We start from the raw sequence: 20095 nt of genomic DNA, 5'->3' as shown, positions 1-20095 counted from the left end.
GTGTTTAACCTAATAAATGTTAATTTTTTTCAATTACTGTGTGACAATATTTGATTCATTATCTGTGTATAAACATCCAAGTATCATCACATTACTTAATTTGATTCCCATTCTTTGGTTTCCTCAAACTGGCCCAAAATTTCTGGCAACTTGGAATTCTTTTTAGGTGGAAAAACTAAAACTCACATGTTGTTTGGACTAAGCAATTCATGGCACTCATCCAAGTAGTATAAAAGACTTAAAACTAGTTTTTGTTGTATGATATTCATGCAAAACCAGCCAACTCTTCTTTCTAGCGACAGATGGACGGACAAGGACAAGTACGTGCGATGAATGCTGTTGCTTGTCTCCTCCTCTTCTTGAGCATTCTTGTCATCTCCAAAACTGATGCTCAATCGCTGAGAGGACTCAGGTTTTCAAGCTCCCACGGAGGAACGGAGGGGGGCTCGTCTATTCAGACCATGCAGCGATCTGGGCCAAGCCCGAGTGGTCCAGGACATAAATCTAGTGAATCACCGAGTCTGGGTTCTGCCCAAGGCCCAGGTCCGCGCCGGGAAGAGGGATTTCTCCATTTCAGCCGCGTGCACCACTAGCCTGTTGCACTGTTGATTCAACTCCTTCATCCTCCTTTTTCATTTTGTCTATTTGACGTTCTTGAATCCAATACTTGATGTTGTTCAGAACTTTGTTAAATATAGTTAGATATATTTAGGAAGGGGGTAGCTATATATATGTTACTTAAAGATTTTGGGCATTAATATTCTGCCCCCTATGTAAGCAAATATAAAATAAAATAAATATTGTAATCAATATTTCCTTGAGAATAATATCATATCGTATGCAAAGCAATTATCTTGCCTTCCTTCTTCAATTTTTGTACACATTATATTTGTATTTCTCTCATTGCTTTTCATAGTAGTGATCACTGTTACAGTATTAACCTGTTCTCTCTCTCTCTCTCTCTCTCTCTCAATATCAACCGAATACATACTAGGTTTTCCCCCTGTATTAATTCTTTGAAATTATCATATTAATCAAAGTATCCTGTGTCAGCTCCTCATAGTTTCATCAAAGCAACCTCCAGGTTTGCAAATTGTCTATGTTTAAGCCAGTCCATATATTATAAATTATTAGTACATTGTAATTGATTTAAACTTGTAAAATTTCATGTATATATATATTTGTACAGTTCTAACAATGCATTAGTAACATTAGTAGGATTGTGACTATTTTACTATTAAAACATCAGATTTTTTCTTAAAAACTATGTAATACTGGCATTTCTTTTGTAACTCGTGAATTTATTGTTTATATTGTTAAATTAACTAGAAATAAAATCTTAAAAAGGTGGCCCAAACTACTGAGAAGGCTGAGCAACCAATTGGGCTAAAGGTCAGTCCAGTGCCACATAGCCTACATTTAGCGGGAGCCCAACTTAGAATTTACCAATTCAATTAAAACTTTAAAGCCCTCCTTTCCATAAACCCAAAACCCCAAAGTCCTCCCAAGCCGAAAGATACGGGCGATGTTGGTGGGGCCCAATTTGTTCCGCCGCCTCCTACGATCTTCACAACCACCCGCCCCACACGGCGGCAATGGACTTATTGTATCAGCCTTCCACCAGCTCCGATATCACTACAGTACAACCACCGAGTTGTCAGCCGAACACTTAAAGGATGGCGGAAATAGTGAAAAGAAGAAGAAAAACAAATGGTTCACGCTGCCCCCATTTACTAAAACCGTCCACGCCTCTGTATTGGGAGCCAAACTAGCCGGAAAACCACATTCGAAAGCCGCCAATGAAACGACGGTGGTCAAGTGGGTAATGAGATGCTGCCCGGAGCTGCCCAAAAGCCTAGTACAAAAGCTATTTCGCTTAAGACAGGTTTGGTTTATATCATATTTAAGCCTTTAATCATATGTGAATATTTTTCTTTTAATAATTAAAGTAGATAACTTTTTAATTCATTTACACAGGTTCGAAGAGAATCCCATGTCCTGGAAGTTGCTGATGATGGTTGCCAAGTGCAAAAAGTTCAACTTAAAAGGGTACTTTTATTTGAAGTTGCTTCATTTTCATGCGTTGAGAAGGGTTTTTCCCCTGATGTTTGAAATTCTTGGAAAGGTGGGGGCAAAGGATGCATTGAACATTGGAGATAGAATTTTTCTTCCTGTTAGTGTCAGAGAGTTTCGAGAGGAGAAACAAGAAAGTGGCTGCACTGAAGAAGAATTGAATTTTATCCAAAGTCTGGAGCTTTATAAGGTTCTTAACCTAAACTGCCTAGGTTGGTATAGTGGATTGAAGCTATCTCATATTCTTATTTCTAACTTACGATCCAGCATCCAATTTGATGTTAGGATCCTGCCATTATTGTTCTCAATAAACCTCCGGGGATGCCAGTTCAAGTAAGCCATCAGATTTTTTATTTGTTGCCCCTCTTTGTATTTCTCATTGTTTTTATATAACTGGCTACGTTATTGTACTTTAAACAGGGTGGTATTGGAATCAAATGGAGTTTAGATAAACTGGCAGCAGCTTGTTTATGTTTTGATTACTCAGAACCACCTCGGCTGGTGAGTGAACATAACTGAGCTTTGTTACCTGCATATTTCTAAATCCGATTTGTACATGTGTTGGTCAAATCAAGTTGCAAGGAAGACACCAATGGGACCTCAAATTCACCAGATTTTATTTCATACTGCTTGAAAGTAGTTGGATAATAAATTTGACTAATGCATTTTATAAGGCTACTTACATATTTGGTTAATTTTAGAATCCTTTTTCTTGCCATGGACATGTTTTGCATTTATTAGGTGCACAGACTTGACAGAGATAGCAGTGGCATATTGGTGATGGGGAGAACACAAATGAGTGCAACAATTCTTCATTCTGTATTTCGTGAGGAAACAATTGATGCATCAAAAGATGTAACGTTCTTTATGTCTATACTGGCTTTCTGTTAGAAGTCTTAAATAATCAGTAGAAATGCAATGTCATTAGTTCACTTGTTGCTAAATTTAGTCTGTTCTAGTTTAAGGATGTTGACAATGAGAAAAGAATCTTGCAAAAGAGGTATTGGGCACTTGTCATTGGGTCTCCAAGATGGCCCAAGGGAATGATTGTAGCTCCACTTCGGAAGGTTAGAATTTTTTTATTCTAACTGTTGTTTATAGAATTCCTTTTATTTTAGACCTACCTTTTAAACAAAAAAGGTTGTCCTCTTGCTCCAGCTATTAAATCATGCTTTGACACTTAAAAAACTATATGCAGGTGCCAATAGACAATGTCCTAATCACAGTTCACATGTGTTATATTTGCTGAACATTTCTTGGTTTTTGCTGATCATAGGTGGTGGTGGATGATGGAAAATCTGATCGAATCACCGTCTTTGACAATACCCAGATTGTGTCCTCTCAGCGTGCAATAACAGAGTATCGAGTCATTAAAACAACATCTCATGGTAACATCACTGTGACATTTATTTCATGCAATGATATAGAATTTGAGACTAGGAACAAAGTGTTGTCCTGCTTATGCTATTTATCATATTTAAAATTTTGACCTCATGCAAAATACATGTTTAAGCATACATGCAGATACAAACATACACATGCTGACATGCATATTTATGCCACTACAATGATCATTTTAAATGGTGAATTTTACTTCTACTATCTCTTAAAACCTGTTAATCATTTTACATTTTGGGTAGACAGATACATGTCCGTACCAACATTGACCTGCCTTCATATTGTATACAATCTTGCAGTGATATTCCTGATAAATTCCACGGGTGCAAATTAATAATATTGTTGAAGCAATGTGCCACTATTCATCTCTGTTACATGCTGATTTCAATGGAGAATTTATTCACAAGTGCTAGGTCTCTTTTCAAAGTTGGTATATAAAATGCAAATTGGAAATTTGGGGACACATTCCTTTACCTTCCTATATCTTTACCCTATCCTTCTATAAGAGAAGCTTATTAAGCTTCATTTAGCTTATCACTCTCTCTCATGCCATATACATGCAAGCAAGCTTGTTTGGTGCTGAAGGAAAGGATTGTGATTTCTGAGTTATGAGAAATGCAGTTGACCATCTAAAGAAACGTTTTACTTGAAGGACTTGTCGCCATTTACTTCAGTTGTTTAAGTTTTCATTGTGCTTATCTTTGTGCATTTTGCCTCATACAATATACTAAATGAAATATTGTTTAACTTATTGCATATCTATGAGCGTTCTCCCAGTTTCAAAGTAATTGTTGTTTTTTCTATCAAATGCAACTCTGGCCTTGCATGCACCTCTTATGCTATTGATATCAATGCAGGCTACACATGGTTAGAGCTGTCTCCGCTCACTGGTAGAAAGCACCAAGTATGTATCAGAGCTATATTCTGTCATTATTTTTGCTACTTTTTTCTCTTTCCTAAATCACATTCCATTCTGAAAATCCTTTTCTACAATATGCTTGTACTGCAGCTTCGAGTACATTGTGCAGAGGTATTGGGAACACCAATTGTTGGAGACTACAAATATGGGTGGCAAGCTCATAGAAGGTGGCAACATTTGCCTGAGGCTGATCTTAAAAAGAACTCAAATGATAAGTGTCCAGAGACAAACATGCTTCCCTTTGGCCTTAACATGGACAGCGGAAGTGTCTCTGAGAAGCGCCCTCGGCTACACCTTCACTGTAGGGAAATGATCTTTCCAAATGTCTCTCAAGCATTGCAAAATCTGCAATTGTCTACAGATCATGATCTTTCAAAACTCAAAAGGCTCGAAGTAGTTGCTCCATTGCCTTCATACATGCAAAAAAGTTGGGATATCATGAATTCTTGACCTACAGTAGGGAACTTCCAAGTTTCCAAGTTTGCAATCGATTGTTAATTACTAGAAATTTGCTCCTACATTGATAGGAGAGAGAAAAAATTTTTTATTGAATGAGTATACTTTTTAATTCCATTTTTTCAAAACAAAAATGTTTACTATCTTTTTGTATGTTTAAATACATGCAAATATTGAATTATTGATGCAATAAAGTGTAAAAAAGAAAAAAGAGTTAATGCAATAAAATTTTGTAAATCAGGCGGTTTTAGTTAGGAGAATAAGGTAATTCAAATACTCTTACTATTGAGCTGACTATTGAATAAAGCTCAAGTGCATCATACTATTTTGTTTTAAAGAAACACAGTGTGAGGTGTCTCTATCAGCATTACGTGTTCGTTTCTAACTCTAGTTGCTACAAAATTTCAACGAGCAAGACAAAAAGCCTGCTTGACAATAGTTATTATATCATTTCTGCATATGTTTTCACTGTTTTGGGTTATTTGACCTACCGTGAGGGATCTTGATTCTTCAAGATGATGCAGTTCAATCATAGCTTATATTGAAAGATGGTTCTTCATCTCTGCTCCTCCATTCCCCATTGAGGTAGTTGAATAGCACCTCGTTGTTGTGGAATCAGAATTCAGTTCCACGAGGTAGTTAAATAGCACCTCGTTATGGGGCTTGAAATTCACTTCATTTTTATATAAAATTATTTTCCCCAGTCTCTATCTCGTCCCTAACCTCAAATTATTAATGGCTTCAGTGTAAAGATAATGAATGATTGCACTGACTAAGAAAAGATTGAATAAGTTGGTACTGATGTATAATTTTTTCTTTAAAGGACACTGACAGATAATTTTAAACAAAAATTTCAATATATATATATAGATATATGGATAAAAACAGATGCGAAGAAGCGAAGAATATAAATTTTAGAATTACTAGTTACAATGCTATTTTGTTAGATAAGTGGGTCCTAATCACTAGGTCAAGATACGTGATCCAAACAAACATATGAACAGTATGTAAACTGGCTCCTTCATAAAACATCACTTATTTTCAACTAGTTTCCAATCTTCAACGTCATTGGTTATTTAGATGATTATCATGTCTCCTCCGGAACAGGACCTAGGTTTTTTAAGTATTTTCAATTTAATCATATATACCTACAGAGTATTGCATTGTTATCTGATAATTCATTACTTTGATTGATCCTCCAAACTGTGCTGATTGCAGTGCCAATACTGATAAATGGTTGAAAAACATCAGCCACTCGAAAATTCCCTGTATGCCCAAGACAGTGACTCTGTGACAGAATGACTGGCGGCTATATATGGTCCAAGAAATTATAAATACCCTCATTCTGTTAACTATAAAGACCTGTAAGCTAGATTGGCAGTGAGTCATTCTAACATTTTTGCATAAAAACAAAGGCATGAAAACATGTTTAGGTCGTCAAGCGGTTGGTGGAGGGTGCTCTCATGACTTAGTACCTCTTTAACCAGGGGAAAAAAAAATAGGGCTGCATTGGATCGTTGACCAGTATTGGGTCGTTGACCTTGTATCAGTATGGATCGAAAAGTACAATTTTTAGGCAATTTTTTTGTTGTTATTATCATTATTTGTTGGTAAATCCATGATTTGTTGGTAAGTCCATTGGACACTTGACTCCGTTTTTATATATTGCCACTAGCTGATGATGATAATCTTTCCAAATTGTCAATGTCGCTTCCCACATACATAACCAAAAAACGAAGATACGCCAGCCTTTCTAAACTCTAATCTTCATAGCTTAATCCATTTGCTGAATATATAAACGTTACAAGTACCAATTAATAATCCTAACAACGTTTTTTTCAAGTGCGATCATAACATTTCTTATTTCAGAGGAAATCGACAAGCAAAAGAAACTAAATTTTTTAGATCTTGCAAAGTTGTTGGGTAACACAAGAATATTGGATCTGTTCATTGACAGGCTATCATGATTAGTTGCTTGCTTCAATGTCTGTGGATCCCATTCCTTTACATCCATTCGAATCGCCATAACAACGGGCCAGCAGACTGCCCTTCAAGGGGAAGTAGTGATGAATGTGATGAACAGGGATATGTGAAAGACGTGCCCGAATGGTGTGAATGAAAGGTTTGGTCAGACTGTTGGGTTCAGGAAAAAGGAAAGTTGAAACGTTGCAATCACTAGAAATTCAGGCTTTTCCATACTGCTACGGCGGATTAGCATGTCCTTCCCCAGACATTAGACCTTCCCCTCTACTCAAGCAAATAACCTAACCTTTTACTACAATTACCAGTGCTCAACAACAGGTTCCATCGAGTTGCAGAGTTTTTCAATCATTTAAGATGCTTGTAAACATCGGCCAGTTGATACATGCATTTACCAGCTATAATCGTTATGATTTTTCTTGTTTCTCTTTGAATTTAATTTTTGTGTATATTAGGGATGGAGCCTTTGTTTTTCGGCTTCCTAATTATTACAAGTAAATCCATTCAACATCAACAAGAATTAAGGGAATGTGGCGGCAGATAAGATTTTTTTTTAATTAAAAAATTTATTTTTTTAAAATAAAAAATTATACATCAATTAATAAAATAAATATTCTTGTGCAGTCACAAAGTTGGAGTTGAACAAAGTACGTCAATGATGATTGTAGTTTTCTTAACAAAACTGTCAAAGAGAGTAGGTGACCTGACCAGAAAGATCAAAAGCAAAACCTTACAATAGAGCCCAATACCCAGGAACGTCATCCTAGAATAAATAACAAGTGGACCAGTCCGGGGGTTGTTGAAGCTTAAGTCTTCCATATTTGGTGTAGAGGAAATTAGCCACACATTCGCATATGACCCACAAGGAAACTTATCTTCCAATCAAGGATGATCCCAGCTCATTATTTGAAAAAAAATAAAATCGGATAATTAAAATAAAACATTGAATAAAATTTCCTTAATTGCAAATAATCTTTAAAAGAATATACTATCATATCTCAATGTGTTCCTCAGATTTCCTTTTTTTTTTTTTGTTCTTTAACCATCTCCCAATTGACCAATTCCTACCACTTGAAGTGCTCTGTAATTACTTCTAGCTACTACCATAACAACTCAAACATTTGAACAAACTTCCAAAAATTAAAAAAAAAAAAAGGGTTTGCTTGCACTATTATTCTCCTCTTCATTTTCATTATTTTTATATTAATAACTTTTTCGTACCCATCAAATGTAATGATTATCTAAGCAAATAATATTAAAATAAACTGTTTTGTAGGTGAAATTGACTAATAACCATTTAAGTGACATGTAATTAATTGAAAAAATGTCTTAAGCGATATACTAATATAGTCTTTAATAGTATGACTTTGACATCGCAATTTTGAAAAGCTTGCTTCAATTATATTTTTCAGAAGAGGTAATGGCTAACAACTCCTTTGCGTTGTGGGCTTGTGGCCCGATATAAAAATAACGAGAAACTGTGACATATGCATGACGCAGGATCAAATGCAACCGACGTTTCCAATCCAAGATATTTGTTGCTTCGATGTTCTTACGTCGCTGACGTGGACCAATTACGATGGAGATCAAAGAGGATGCACACGGGACGAGACACAGGATATCAATCCACCCTGGTTTACCTACCGCAACCTGCGGGCCGACGCATTGCTGAGGTGTCCATGTCTTGATGAAGCTCTATTTTGAACCTCACCTGTTTATATATAACATAGCTTGAGTGGATTCCCCACAATCCCAACTTTCTTCTGTAGAGACAGGCTCAAAGAGAATTGATCAATTGAAAATGGGTAGCCTTGAAACTGAGAGAACAACTACGGGATGGGCAGCCAGAGACCCATCAGGGACCTTGTCTCCTTACACTTACACTCTTAGGTATCCTCAATTTCGCTACTTTGTTTTTGGTTTTAAGGCTCATTTCTGGTTCTTGCGTGATGGTTAATGAAATATCTTTGTTCTGTCTATGATGATAATAATTGCAGGAACACAGGTCCAGATGATGTTTTTGTCAAGGTTATCTGCTGTGGAATCTGCCACACTGATCTTCATCAAGCCAAAAATGATCTTGGCATGTCAAACTACCCGATGGTTCCTGGGTACTTAAAAACCCTCTCCGTTACTATTGCCAAGACTCTTTCTTTATGTTCATGTTTATGATTCTTGATGCCCCTTGCTCCTTTGGCACTGTGATTTATTAATTTGGTTTACAGGCATGAAGTGGTTGGTGAGGTGGTGGAAGTGGGGTCAGATGTAACCAAGTTCGCAGTTGGAGAAATTGTTGGCGTTGGTTGTGTTGTTGGATGTTGCAGGAACTGCCGATCATGCGACACAGACAATGAACAATACTGCCTCAAGAAGATCTGGTCGTATAATGATGTCTACACTGATGGCAAACCCACTCAGGGTGGCTTTGCTGGCTCCATGGTCGTTGATCAAAAGTAAGAATCACAAGTCCAAAACAGTACTTGATCATAAACAGTACTTGATCATAAACAGTACTTGTTTTGCATAACAATATTGCTGAAATGACTTTATCCAATTACCCGGTTTCTTAATTGCTCAAGCTTCTAGAAAAGCCAGCTTAATTTTTCTGGTGAAACTAAGTATTTGATATAAATTGATGAAATACACTTTGGATACACGAGTGCTTGTAGGTACTGCTTGAGATAATTAAATTATTATTTTTAAAAAAATTATCACCTTAACCGATGCTACTAGACACTTGTTAATATTTCCCGCGTAGTTATATTTTAGTAGCTAACGGTCTATTAAATATCAAGAATTGTGTGCCTTTATCTTGTGGAATTATTTCGTCGGGGCTTTTTTTTTTCCTGGTAAATGAACTTATTTGTTGGGATCTTTTAGGTTTGTGGTGAAAATCCCTGATGGAATGGCAGCGGAACAGGTGGCACCACTGTTATGTGCTGGGGTGACAGTTTACAGCCCGCTGAGGCACTTTGGTTTAATGGGGAGTGGGTTAAGGGGAGGGATATTGGGTCTCGGAGGAGTAGGGCACATGGGGGTGAAGATGGCAAAAGCCATGGGACATCATGTAACTGTTATAAGCTCTTCTGATAAGAAAAAAGTAGAGGCCTTGGAGCATCTAGGTGCTGATGAGTATTTAGTCAGTTCTGACACTGAAGGGATGCAAAAGTCTGCTGATTCCCTTGACTATATCATCGATACTGTGCCTGTTTTTCACCCTCTTGAACCTTATCTCACATTATTGAAAGTCGATGGAAAGCTGATCTTGACAGGTGTTATTAACACACCTCTTCAGTTTGTTAGCCCCATGATCATGCTTGGTGAGTCAAATCTCTCAAAATTTATTCAATGTTATAGTATTAATCTTTTTGGGTTTTGAATTGAAAAATGATCAGTAGCAATTGAGTCTGAATTTCTGGTTCCTGAGGTTTGTAAATTAATGCTTTTCATGTAGGTGCTCTGTCTCTTGCTTTGGCAATAGCGTTTGTATTTTCCTGAGTCTAAAGCCTATTTCTCTGTTTTTTGCTCTGTCCAATATTATATAGGGAGGAAGTCAATTACTGGGAGCTTCATCGGGAGCATGAAGGAAACAGAGGACATGCTTAAGTTATGTAAAGAGAAAGGTTTAACCTCAATGATTGAAGTGGTGAAGATGGATTACATCAACACAGCTATGGAGAGGCTTGAGAAGAACGATGTTCGATACAGGTTCGTCGTGGATATTGCCGGAAGCAAGCTTGATCAATAGGGGAAAAAGGAAACTTCTTTTTCTAAACATTACATATTTCATCAACAATTAAAAGAGTGACTGTGTTTTACGCGTGTCAGCTGTCTCTGTTTGTTGTTTAAATGAAACGAGTATGAATTCCTTGTTTCTCTGCCTATGGGAATAAAAATGAAAATGAATATGAGGTGTTATCTTCCTCCTCTTTTCTCTTTCAGTTGAAATTTATAACTTACCCACTAGAATAATTGAGCAAGATCGTTTGTGGTGACCTGTCCACTAAAGTAGGTCGTGGGTGCCTGGATTCTTGACTGACAGTGAAACGTGACCTAACTGGGCCAGGGTAGGACAAGCGTCCACATTGGGATTAGGAAGCCCCTTTTGTTGACATATTTTAGGCACTTGGCTTTCAACCAGGGCTGTGAAAGTCTTTTTCAATGGTTGGTATACTTTGATGGTACCATTCATGTTTGGCTTCCTGTTGTTATATACGAAATTTGTCTGTACACAGGCCCTGAACTGTACACTTTAGGCATTTTGTACCTTAAACCCCGTGCGACGTCAAGCATGGGAGAGATGGGAGGTGGGCTCAAAACGTCTGGCAATAATGGAAAGGAAAAGTAGAATGCCATTTGTAGAAGGAAGCAGCTCAACCGGTGAATCTTTAGTCATGGACAAGGCCACATAACTCAGAAAGGAGTTGCAGGCAATGGCAGGGACTTGTTTATTTCTGATTCATGGTCATAAATATTACACTCCCTTGAAGGATTAATCATGAATTCCCCCTCAGTTCTTCAATAAAACTCATACCGTCCACACTAATATTATAAACATAATCAGGGGGTTGTAGCTGCATTATATCACTTGATCCCACTCAAATTTCAGATTCCATCTGCAATATATGTATTAGTGTAGGGAAAATGTTAAAATTGATCTCACTACAAAATAAATTTGAAGATCAATTTATAATATAAAGACAAAAATTGGGGTCAATGATATATGATTAGTAGAAAGTAAGGATCACATATTTGGCTTTTATTCCAAAGGAATTAGCGGACAAAATATTAGCGAAGACAAGGTTTTATTTATTCACTATTTTAATAGGGGATAGTTTGATAAATGATTTTGATTTTCTAAACAATTATATAATATTTTTAAAATATGAAAATTCATTATGAAAATTGTAAAATAATATCTTTATATAAATATTTTTGTTTTTCTATTTTCATTTTACTTTTTTTTTTCTAGTGATATTGTTATTATTTAAAGATCATGTATGAAAAAGATTTATGTTCATATATTTGTGTATAATCAAAGATAATACTCTTTAAGTCGTATTTTATATGATTTTTTTTTATTTTCATAAAAATTATGAAAAGATATTGACTTTAATATATTTCACGTTTAAAATTTAAAATGTTTTTAAAAATTGATAGTCCATGATTTTTAATATAAAAGTGTATAAGAATAATAAAAAATAAATTTAGATTAGAGAAAAAAATGTATTAAGTGTTTGGAATAAAAAAGTAAATCTAAAAAAATAAACAAAGAAAAGGTTAGAGGTGGCCAAACTAGGCATGTTCATTCTTCGAAGCACGAACCAATTAAAGGAGAAACAGAAATAGACCAAAGAAAAATAATTTTATAAATTATCTCTATTTACTCAAATTCAGGTAACAAGAATCAATTAAACATGAGATAATTATAGACCAAAGAAAAACAATTTGATAAATTATCTCTATTTATTTAATTTGCGTAAGTATTAGATATCACTAGTCCATATTTTTAATACAAAATACATATATGTTAAGTAAAAAAAATTATAATTTATAAATCCAAGACAAGTATATATATGTCTATGTAAATATTAAAAAAAAGAAATTTTTTTAAAATTAGCATTAATAAAATTTTATTTAAGATCAATGTGCCTCAGAAAAATTAAATGGATTGATTATATTATTAATGGAAAAAAAATTACTAAAAAAATTAATTATAAAAATTTTACATCTCAAAAAATTAGAATAATAAAATTTTAATAAAACATTTAATAATATTTTATTTTTAATTTAAATAAAAGAAATTTCATTTGAATATTTCGTTTGAAGACTAACCGCTCCTACTTTTACATGTGGGATAAGTGACATTATGTCCATATTTAGTTCGGACACGAGTGCATTCAACTTTTTATAAATTTGTTCAAATATTTAAAAGGTTAGATCTTCCTATCATGTCGGTTAGCATTTTATGCTGGGGCTGAATGTCCCTGTTCTGTGAACTATAAAACCAGTATTGTTGTTGGCTCTTCCTCTCTCCCATACAGAACTGCATTGTTAAAAGAACCTTAAGCACTAAACGAGGGCGCAGCTCTAAACATGGAGAGGAGCACAATGGGATGGGCGGCACAAGACGCGTCGGAAATTCTCTCGCCTTATACCTACACCCTTAGGTAATATATCATTGCTTTACGAACATACCTTCAAAATTCGTCGTTATCCTTCTCCATTTGACATGCCAGGTAAATATATGTCCATGGAATTTGTCCCTAATCTTGAAAAATAAAATAAAATAAAATAAAATTGCAGAAACACTGGAGCAGAGGACATTTTCCTTAAAGCTCTCTATTGTGGAGTTTGTCACACTGATATACACAAGACCAGAGGCCAAGGCAATCACGTGACAAGCTACCCGATGGTTTCCGGGTACATTTACGTTTGGCTTCGTCTACGTGAATGAAAGATTATACTAGTATATTTTTTCACTCAGGCTCTAAATTAAGCTCCTAACTCTTGGGTTTCATTAAATTTTCTTCCACCCTAGCCATGAAGTGGTAGGTGAAGTGATGGAAGTGGGTGCAGATGCGACCAAGTTTATTGTCGGAGACCATGTTGGAGTCGGATATTTTGTCGGAAGCTGTGGTACATGCCTGGCATGCGAAATGAGTCAAATGCTCGGTTGCTTTCACTGGTGGTGCTTTTACTTGCAAGTGCTTTTACTTAAGGATTGAATCTCGTTTCTCTGATTATACAGAGAGAAGGTCCATAGTGGGGAGCCTCACAGGGAGGGTGAAGGAAACAGAGGAGTTGCTTGAATTCTGGAAAGAAAAGGGGTTGAGCTCAATGATTGAAATAATCAAGATGGACTACATCAACACAGCTATCCATAGGCTGGAACAGGCCGATGTTAGATACAGGTAGGCAGCTGTAATAATAATAGATACTCTAATCAGTATTTATTGCAAGCTTAAATAATAATAGGCACTCTAGTAAATAAGGTGAATGAAAGTTCGCGGTGGTGGTCATTTTGTGTCCTGAACCTAAATAAATAATGTACTTTCCAGAGTCCAGATTGTTACGTTGAGGAATGGAGATTGTGGAATCTATCAAGCATTTCAACAACTAATAAATATGTGATTGCAGTTATTTGCTTAAAACCCTCCGGTTGAATGCTTCGTTGCTTTCCGAATACAAACTGTTAGCAAATACACAGTGCATCATCCGCGGTAGAAAACTATACGACAGTTAAGAAATCCAGCTTTTACACCCGATGCACCAAACTCATTTCAAGTAGCTCCATGACAAGCAAAGCAATTGTTTTACAAAGCTCGTCATCATACGGAGAAATTATTGTCATCTAAAAACTGCCCACGAGAATTCTAGGATATGGCAAATACATGTTACACACATACGTGCAGATCCCATCAGGTATGATTATTTTTTGATAGAACAAAATATTATATTAATAAAGAAAACAAAGAGATTCGGTGAGGGTCAAAATCATTACATTTCAATAGCTCCATTTGATCAATCATCTTTGATCACTGAAAAATCATTTTCTAACCTAACTTCATTTGGTTCTGACTTCTGCTCCAGATGGTAAGAAAAGAAAAACATATGAAGAAGGCTACAAAGCCTCCTTCAGGTTGAGGTGCTCGCTTCACCCTTTCTCTCCTTTTCTCCTTTTTGCTGCATTTTCTCCCTTTGGACCTCTAACATCCATCGCATTCTCCAAACTAGTCACTCATCTTACAATTCGTGCTATTCTGAAGGGTTAGACAATTCATAACCTTTGGCTAAAGTATATGTTCATAAAATATCTTGAAGGATTGAAGCCACCTAAAATCACTGCAGGCCAAAAGAAGTTTAATTTCAGCTACAATCCCCATTCAAACACAGAATCAGATATCAAGCTGAACACTTACAGATAGGAGAGAGAACAATTACGACTCCAATTGGGTAGAGAAAAAATGTTGTTCTCTCCAAAAAGGGAAGTACTGCAGCACATTATAGATATGTCAATTCTTGAAGGTAATAATTAGGCAATTAGCCATTTCTTCACGAAGTTTCATACCAAAAAAAAAAAACAAGGACAAACCATTCACCAAACATGTAAAAGGGAACAGCTATCAAAATGAGCTTACCGTCATAACCTAAAAAGTTGAGGTAGTGATAGTAAGAAGCTGCCACCATGAAAAGCAGATTTGACAGCAGTACAGGTATAAAACCATGGGCTACCAGAAGAGGTGACAGAAAATAATGTATTACTGCCAAAAACCACAACATTAGTCGCATCTTGATCCATTTATTATTGAAATTATAAATAAAAGAGCCAAACAGGCATTAACCATAAAATTACCGTAAAGCATTACAAACATTGGGAAGAAAGAATTGCAGTGCACATCAAATGCATACAGCCTTCAAACAAAAGGAAACCCAGTTAGCACCGCACAATTATGAATATACTAACAACTACAAGCTACCTGCCGCTAGAGATAATAAAAGTTGAATGTATTGATGAACCAAATCTATCATTTAACAATTAAACCAACACAAACGGCTCAGACATAGATATATTAAAATTCTGGAAAGTTAGGAATAAGTCTCCAGACTTGCCATTCAACCCGTTGTTCAACCACATGACTGTTTGGAGCCTCTTCCCGAAGGTAAGCATTTGTTAGGGACCTGCATAAAGTCAGGGAATGGAATTCACCATCAAACAAGTATACTTGTATGTAACATGCAAAGCCTACTAAGATGAATGTATTCATACATAACTGCAGCCTTTATGCACACAAGCTAAATAAAAAAGCTATAAAAATCAAGCAGCAAAGTACTCCAGGCATACTTGTTCTTTCAACCAGTTCAGGACATTCAACCACAAAAGTATAAATTTTGATTTGGACAACAATGGTAGTGTTAGGGCGCCTTGCATCTACTAGAGCATAAAGTTTGCTATTTTTGTATCTTTACATTTGTATTAGAAGCTTGCAGCATTCTCATGTACATTCTTACTGTTGTCTTGCTGTTCCTTTTAAACTGTTTCTTATAGGAATGATGTTATGCAAATAACTTAATATATAAAGGGTATAGCCTCCACTTAAAGGCGAATCAATTTAGACTTTTGGCTATCAATTCCTTGGATCTCTAAAGGGTTTAAGCCCAGAGAATAATTCCTAGCAAAATGTAATGGCAAGCTTGATCTTCCTCCTCTAGCAACATTAATGTCTTCTAGACTATGAACCACTACCAGGTCTATTCCACAACCAAAACTAAGTTCCCCAAACCATAAACCACATTTCAGAAAGAGTGAAAAACCTATAGCATTCTGCTCCAACCTCAAACCCATTTAAAAGAACCATCATGGCATCATGTATTATATAAGTTCTTCCACCCTTTGTAATAAGACATTTTCTTAAGTAGAGCTTGGAAGTCCACATATCAATGTTATAGATTATATTTCTGCCAACCAACCCATCTTTGCTCATTTTTGAAACAATTTACATGTTTGAATGAATATTAAACATCAACCTCTGAAAAGATGCGTTTCAGAGTATGCAGATGATACTAGATTCAAATTTGTAGCTATAGAATATGAAGGACATTACACTAGAGAGTAATTATTGTCATTTGCACTCAATCAAGTAATTGTTTATTCTAGTTAACGAAATAATCAACTAATAAGAACCACTAAAATTTTACTTTTCAAAAAAGAATTACAAACCACTAAAAGAATTTCATTGTGTTAGATACTAAATTAGATTCTGCTGATCAAAGAACCAAATACAACACAATGCTACCATGCTTTGGTGATAAAGCCATGAATAAATAACACAGCACTGCACAGAAAGCAACTGGGCATTCAAAAAGATCGACAGGCACTAGCTAAACTTATGCAGCTTCAGAATTTATATGACCAGCAAATACACAACAATTAAAGTCACTTTTGACATAACTGGAAGTTAAGATATAGTTTTTAAGAGATACTAGCTCTAGTTCAAAAAACAAACGAGATACTGGCTCTTACCAACAAGAAGTAGCCAGAAATACCCCAGCAAGTAAAAAATGGAAAAGCAATACTGAAATAACTACAAAAACAGCATGAGCAGCACTATGATCATACCTGCATTAAAGAGAAGACAGCAAAGAAGCCTATATCAGCACATTAAGTGACCAGGTCCATAAAAGATTTGACCGTTCAAAAGAAAAGGCAAAAGTAAAAGAATTCCAATATATTAGTACATTATTTGGGCCATGATATTACTTGGAAGAACTTAGCAATCTCACAATGCAGCACTGCATCATGATGCTTATGACTACAAATTATCGAGAACATTTATAAGTCCAACATAAAGAAATTCTACAGAAGAAAGATCCCATATCAGTTATAAGCACCATAAGAATGTCCATTCTTAGGATTAATTAGATTTGAATATAAGACAAATTTTAAATCTAGCTGAGGCCCCATCTTAATCTAAGGGCACAGACTGCTTTTAAATTACTACTATGTACTAATTCATTTTGTTATATGTAGCCATGCTTGCAAGTGAAAAAGAAACTTACGCGGCACAATAAGCTACTGCTGCAACTGCCAAAAGAAGACTACAGATCACAACAAAAGCAGGGTCGTCACGTGCCCACTGGTTCTTGGTTTCTGAACCAAAAGACAGATAAACAATTTTTCAAGTTCATGACATAATGGAAAGAATTTAATAATTTCACCCTTTTAACAAGTTCATGGACTTAAACTTTAAAACAAAGGAAAAAGAAAAAAAACTATTTTACTCATTAATTTAAAAGCTATATGAATTGCCTAGTACCCTAAGTCTTACTGACTTACTGTGCTTTCAAAATAAAAGTGACCCAAAAAGCTCACAACACTTCCCAACCACATTCACATTCAGTACCAACCAAATAGGCCTCCATGATTTTTGATACTTCTAATTGGTAGTGTTATTCTCATATTATGCAAGTCAAACTATTATATGCAAAGCACCAAACTTTTTTGTACCTTTGTATAAACAATGCCACTGATATAAGCATTCATTTACAATGGATTTTACTATTACAGCCCATAGATAATAGAATTTCCACACTTCAGGAAGAAACTGAGGAAGAAAGACATTTAAATGATATATTCTGAACTATTGAATTCATCGTATCAAGGAAAGAATGTTTAAAGAGAAAAGAAAGCTTATAACAAATTATTATGAAAGGGGAAAGAAAACACTCAGAAGGCTACATGACGAGAACCTAATGGAAAAAGACAATCATGATTCCATGAAGTCAATGTCCAGGTAAATTACAAACTGAAACAAAATAAATAGGCTTCTAGGAACAAAAGCAGTAGCATGCCTTGATCAACAACATAACTCCTCCAACTTGACATAAACAGATAAAAATAAACAAAACATTCATTGACCAGAAGTGAACTCACGTTTGTGATACTTTGTGTGCTGATAGCTGCATCCACCACAGAAATTAATATGCAAAATAAAACAAAATTAATTAGAAAAGTACATTTCCACACTCAAAAGACTGTTTTTTCAGCAGATAATCCGTTTCATTCCTTCCCCTAATAAAGCCCCCGAAAAGACTAATGGTAAGTAAGTATATTTAAGAATATCTGAAACTGTATATAAAGGAAGCAACAAGAATTAAAAATCAGTCAGCAACTTAGAAAAGTGAAATGCTGCAATAAAGAATTGGTGTGTTAGTATAGATACTTCTCTTCTGTCCCGAAATTATATGGATCTAGAATATAAAACCAGTTGATGATGATAGTATGGGACAATGAGAAACAAGTGGATTGATGACAATGAGTGAATACTTACACGACCTTTGGTGCGGTACAGAGGTGAAGCATTTGCCAGAATGTGTATTCAATATCCATTTGTTGCCACTACAAGAACAAATAGAGGAAAAAGAAACATGATGAGATAAACCAACCATATCCAGCAAAGATGCTGATGATAAAACGTAATGGTAAGGACCCCATACATCCTAGGCCAAGCTAACTACATACTTAGTTTCATTGGACGTTCAACAAGATGGCTGCTAGAATTTAACACAATAATTCTTAGAATACAGAATTTTGAAAATTTTCACATTATATGACTTGCTATTTAATTTGAAGAGTGAGGTGATGGAAAATCAACTGCTTAGATGTAGCTATACCAGAGGCATACATCCAAATCCAGGTGAAATGATTAACAAAATATAAAATGGACAAAGAATTCACATTCAACATAAAATCACTTAGGAAGTTTAGACTGCTGAAAACTTTAAAAATGATCCCGGTGAGTACTTAACTTTAACTTGGCAAAGACACATATCAAATTCAAAAGTCAAAGTATTAATTTGATTAGAAAAATATAGCAGAACAATTTTGAGATTCAAGGAGAAACGATCCAGGTTGTTGTTACTTGAACATTTTACCAGGAGGAAACTCATGAACCGAAAATGGATCCACAGTCTTATTATTCAAATGTTACGTTATTCTCATCTCATTACTTCTCCAAAACTGAAATTAGAACTGAATTGTGGATTTCACACATTAACCACTTCTCTCTTATCATTTCCAAAACTTAAGTCTACTCCTTGATGCCAGACATTACCGGCCACTAAATCCTAAAACTGAAACAATAATAATGAATATATTAGGAGGTAAAATTGCGAATTCCATCAAGCACTAGAGCTAAGAGAAGTCATGAACCGACAGCTAAAACGGATAAAATCTACAAGTTCTATTCCTAATTGGATCATGATTCGAATATAGATAGATATTAGATAAAAATGAAGATCAGATCCAGCGAGAGAGAGATTGGACCTTGACAATTCGACGGAGGTACTGAGGGAACATGGGATTAGGTCGAGATGTGGAGGACGACGGACGCGTTTTGCTGACCGTTGGTAACATCTCTTATTCGTCTTGTTGTTCGATTTGCTTCGTTGATCGAAAGATCTGTTGGTATTGGGATCCTTCTCTTTTTTACCCTTTTTTCTTTACAGCTCTGACTCTCTCACTCGAAATGAGAAGACGGAAGCGTAAAAACGACGACGGCTCTCTCTCTGTCTCTCTCTCTGTAGCTCGTTCTCGCTCTGACGGGTCACCAACCTGCCCCTGCCTAATTGTCTATACGTTAACATGGACCGATTTCGGGCTCAGTGAACCAAACCTTATAAAATCCGTTTTCCATTATGACCTCCCCGGGTTTCGATGAATTCGACTTGGGTTATAAGCCCACGGGCTTCAAAGGAAAAATATTACAA

General features: G+C 35.6%; 3 protein-coding genes and 1 long non-coding RNA gene across 4 annotated transcripts; 3 read left to right on the top strand and 1 right to left on the bottom strand.

The window, feature by feature from the left end:
* The first annotated feature begins 1476 nt into the window (after nt 1-1476).
* Nucleotides 1477-5024, top strand: LOC110415185 (Pseudouridine synthase family protein). Its single transcript, XM_021426754.1, has 10 exons — nt 1477-1885; nt 1978-2049; nt 2126-2263; nt 2359-2406; nt 2494-2574; nt 2815-2928; nt 3033-3140; nt 3350-3461; nt 4329-4375; nt 4481-5024. The coding sequence occupies exons 1-10, from the start codon at nt 1526-1528 to the stop codon at nt 4838-4840; spliced, it is 1440 nt and encodes a 479-aa protein (XP_021282429.1). The 5' UTR covers nt 1477-1525; the 3' UTR covers nt 4841-5024.
* Nucleotides 5025-8558: 3534 nt separating this feature from the next.
* CAD5 (cinnamyl alcohol dehydrogenase 5) lies at nt 8559-10750 on the top strand. The gene is made up of 5 exons (XM_021436396.2): nt 8559-8716; nt 8824-8937; nt 9052-9279; nt 9707-10146; nt 10372-10750. The coding sequence occupies exons 1-5, from the start codon at nt 8628-8630 to the stop codon at nt 10572-10574; spliced, it is 1074 nt and encodes a 357-aa protein (XP_021292071.1). The 5' UTR covers nt 8559-8627; the 3' UTR covers nt 10575-10750.
* A 2058-nt stretch (nt 10751-12808) lies between these two features.
* Nucleotides 12809-14122, top strand: LOC110408767 (uncharacterized). Its single transcript, XR_016352227.1, has 3 exons — nt 12809-12996; nt 13133-13249; nt 13368-14122. It is a non-coding gene; the product is annotated as an uncharacterized LOC110408767 (long non-coding RNA).
* A 125-nt stretch (nt 14123-14247) lies between these two features.
* On the bottom strand, nt 14248-20043 carry LOC110429502 (UNC-50 family protein). The gene is made up of 10 exons (XM_021445577.2): nt 19653-20043; nt 18658-18725; nt 18261-18286; nt 17387-17477; nt 16851-16946; nt 15440-15508; nt 15183-15241; nt 14968-15090; nt 14749-14820; nt 14248-14671 (listed from the first exon to the last, which is right to left on the bottom strand). The coding sequence occupies exons 1-10, from the start codon at nt 19740-19742 to the stop codon at nt 14607-14609; spliced, it is 759 nt and encodes a 252-aa protein (XP_021301252.1). The 5' UTR covers nt 19743-20043; the 3' UTR covers nt 14248-14606.
* Nucleotides 20044-20095: the final 52 nt, after the last annotated feature.

The sequence above is a fragment of the Theobroma umbraticum genome, unplaced genomic scaffold, assembly GCF_002168275.2.
Source record: "Theobroma umbraticum cultivar Fairchild unplaced genomic scaffold, ASM216827v3 scaffold_30.0, whole genome shotgun sequence".
In the NCBI taxonomy this organism is placed as follows: Eukaryota; Viridiplantae; Streptophyta; class Magnoliopsida; order Malvales; family Malvaceae; genus Theobroma; species Theobroma umbraticum.
Note: the sequence above shows the minus strand (reverse complement) of the source record. Positions and strands in the feature narration are given on the sequence as shown.

What these genes read in the sequence shown, in the direction of transcription:
- LOC110429502 (XM_021445577.2), bottom strand. Translation starts at nt 19,742, where the DNA reads ATGTTACCAACGGTCAGCAAAACGCGTCCGTCGTCCTCCACATCTCGA. An exon ending in ACCTCCGTCGAATTGTCAAG is followed by an intron (nt 18,726 to 19,652) that starts GTCCAATCTCTC and finishes TTGTTCTTGTAG; the next exon opens with TGGCAACAAATGGATATTGA. An exon ending in TTTCTGGCTACTTCTTGTTG is followed by an intron (nt 15,509 to 16,850) that starts GTAAGAGCCAGT and finishes GACTTTATGCAG; the next exon opens with GTCCCTAACAAATGCTTACC.
- LOC110415185 (XM_021426754.1), top strand. Translation starts at nt 1,526, where the DNA reads ATGTTGGTGGGGCCCAATTTGTTCCGCCGCCTCCTACGATCTTCACAA. An exon ending in AAAAAGTTCAACTTAAAAGG is followed by an intron (nt 2,050 to 2,125) that starts GTACTTTTATTT and finishes ATTCTTGGAAAG; the next exon opens with GTGGGGGCAAAGGATGCATT. An exon ending in CATTAAAACAACATCTCATG is followed by an intron (nt 3,462 to 4,328) that starts GTAACATCACTG and finishes ATATCAATGCAG; the next exon opens with GCTACACATGGTTAGAGCTG.
- CAD5 (XM_021436396.2), top strand. Translation starts at nt 8,628, where the DNA reads ATGGGTAGCCTTGAAACTGAGAGAACAACTACGGGATGGGCAGCCAGA. An exon ending in CCTTACACTTACACTCTTAG is followed by an intron (nt 8,717 to 8,823) that starts GTATCCTCAATT and finishes TAATAATTGCAG; the next exon opens with GAACACAGGTCCAGATGATG. An exon ending in TCCATGGTCGTTGATCAAAA is followed by an intron (nt 9,280 to 9,706) that starts GTAAGAATCACA and finishes GGGATCTTTTAG; the next exon opens with GTTTGTGGTGAAAATCCCTG.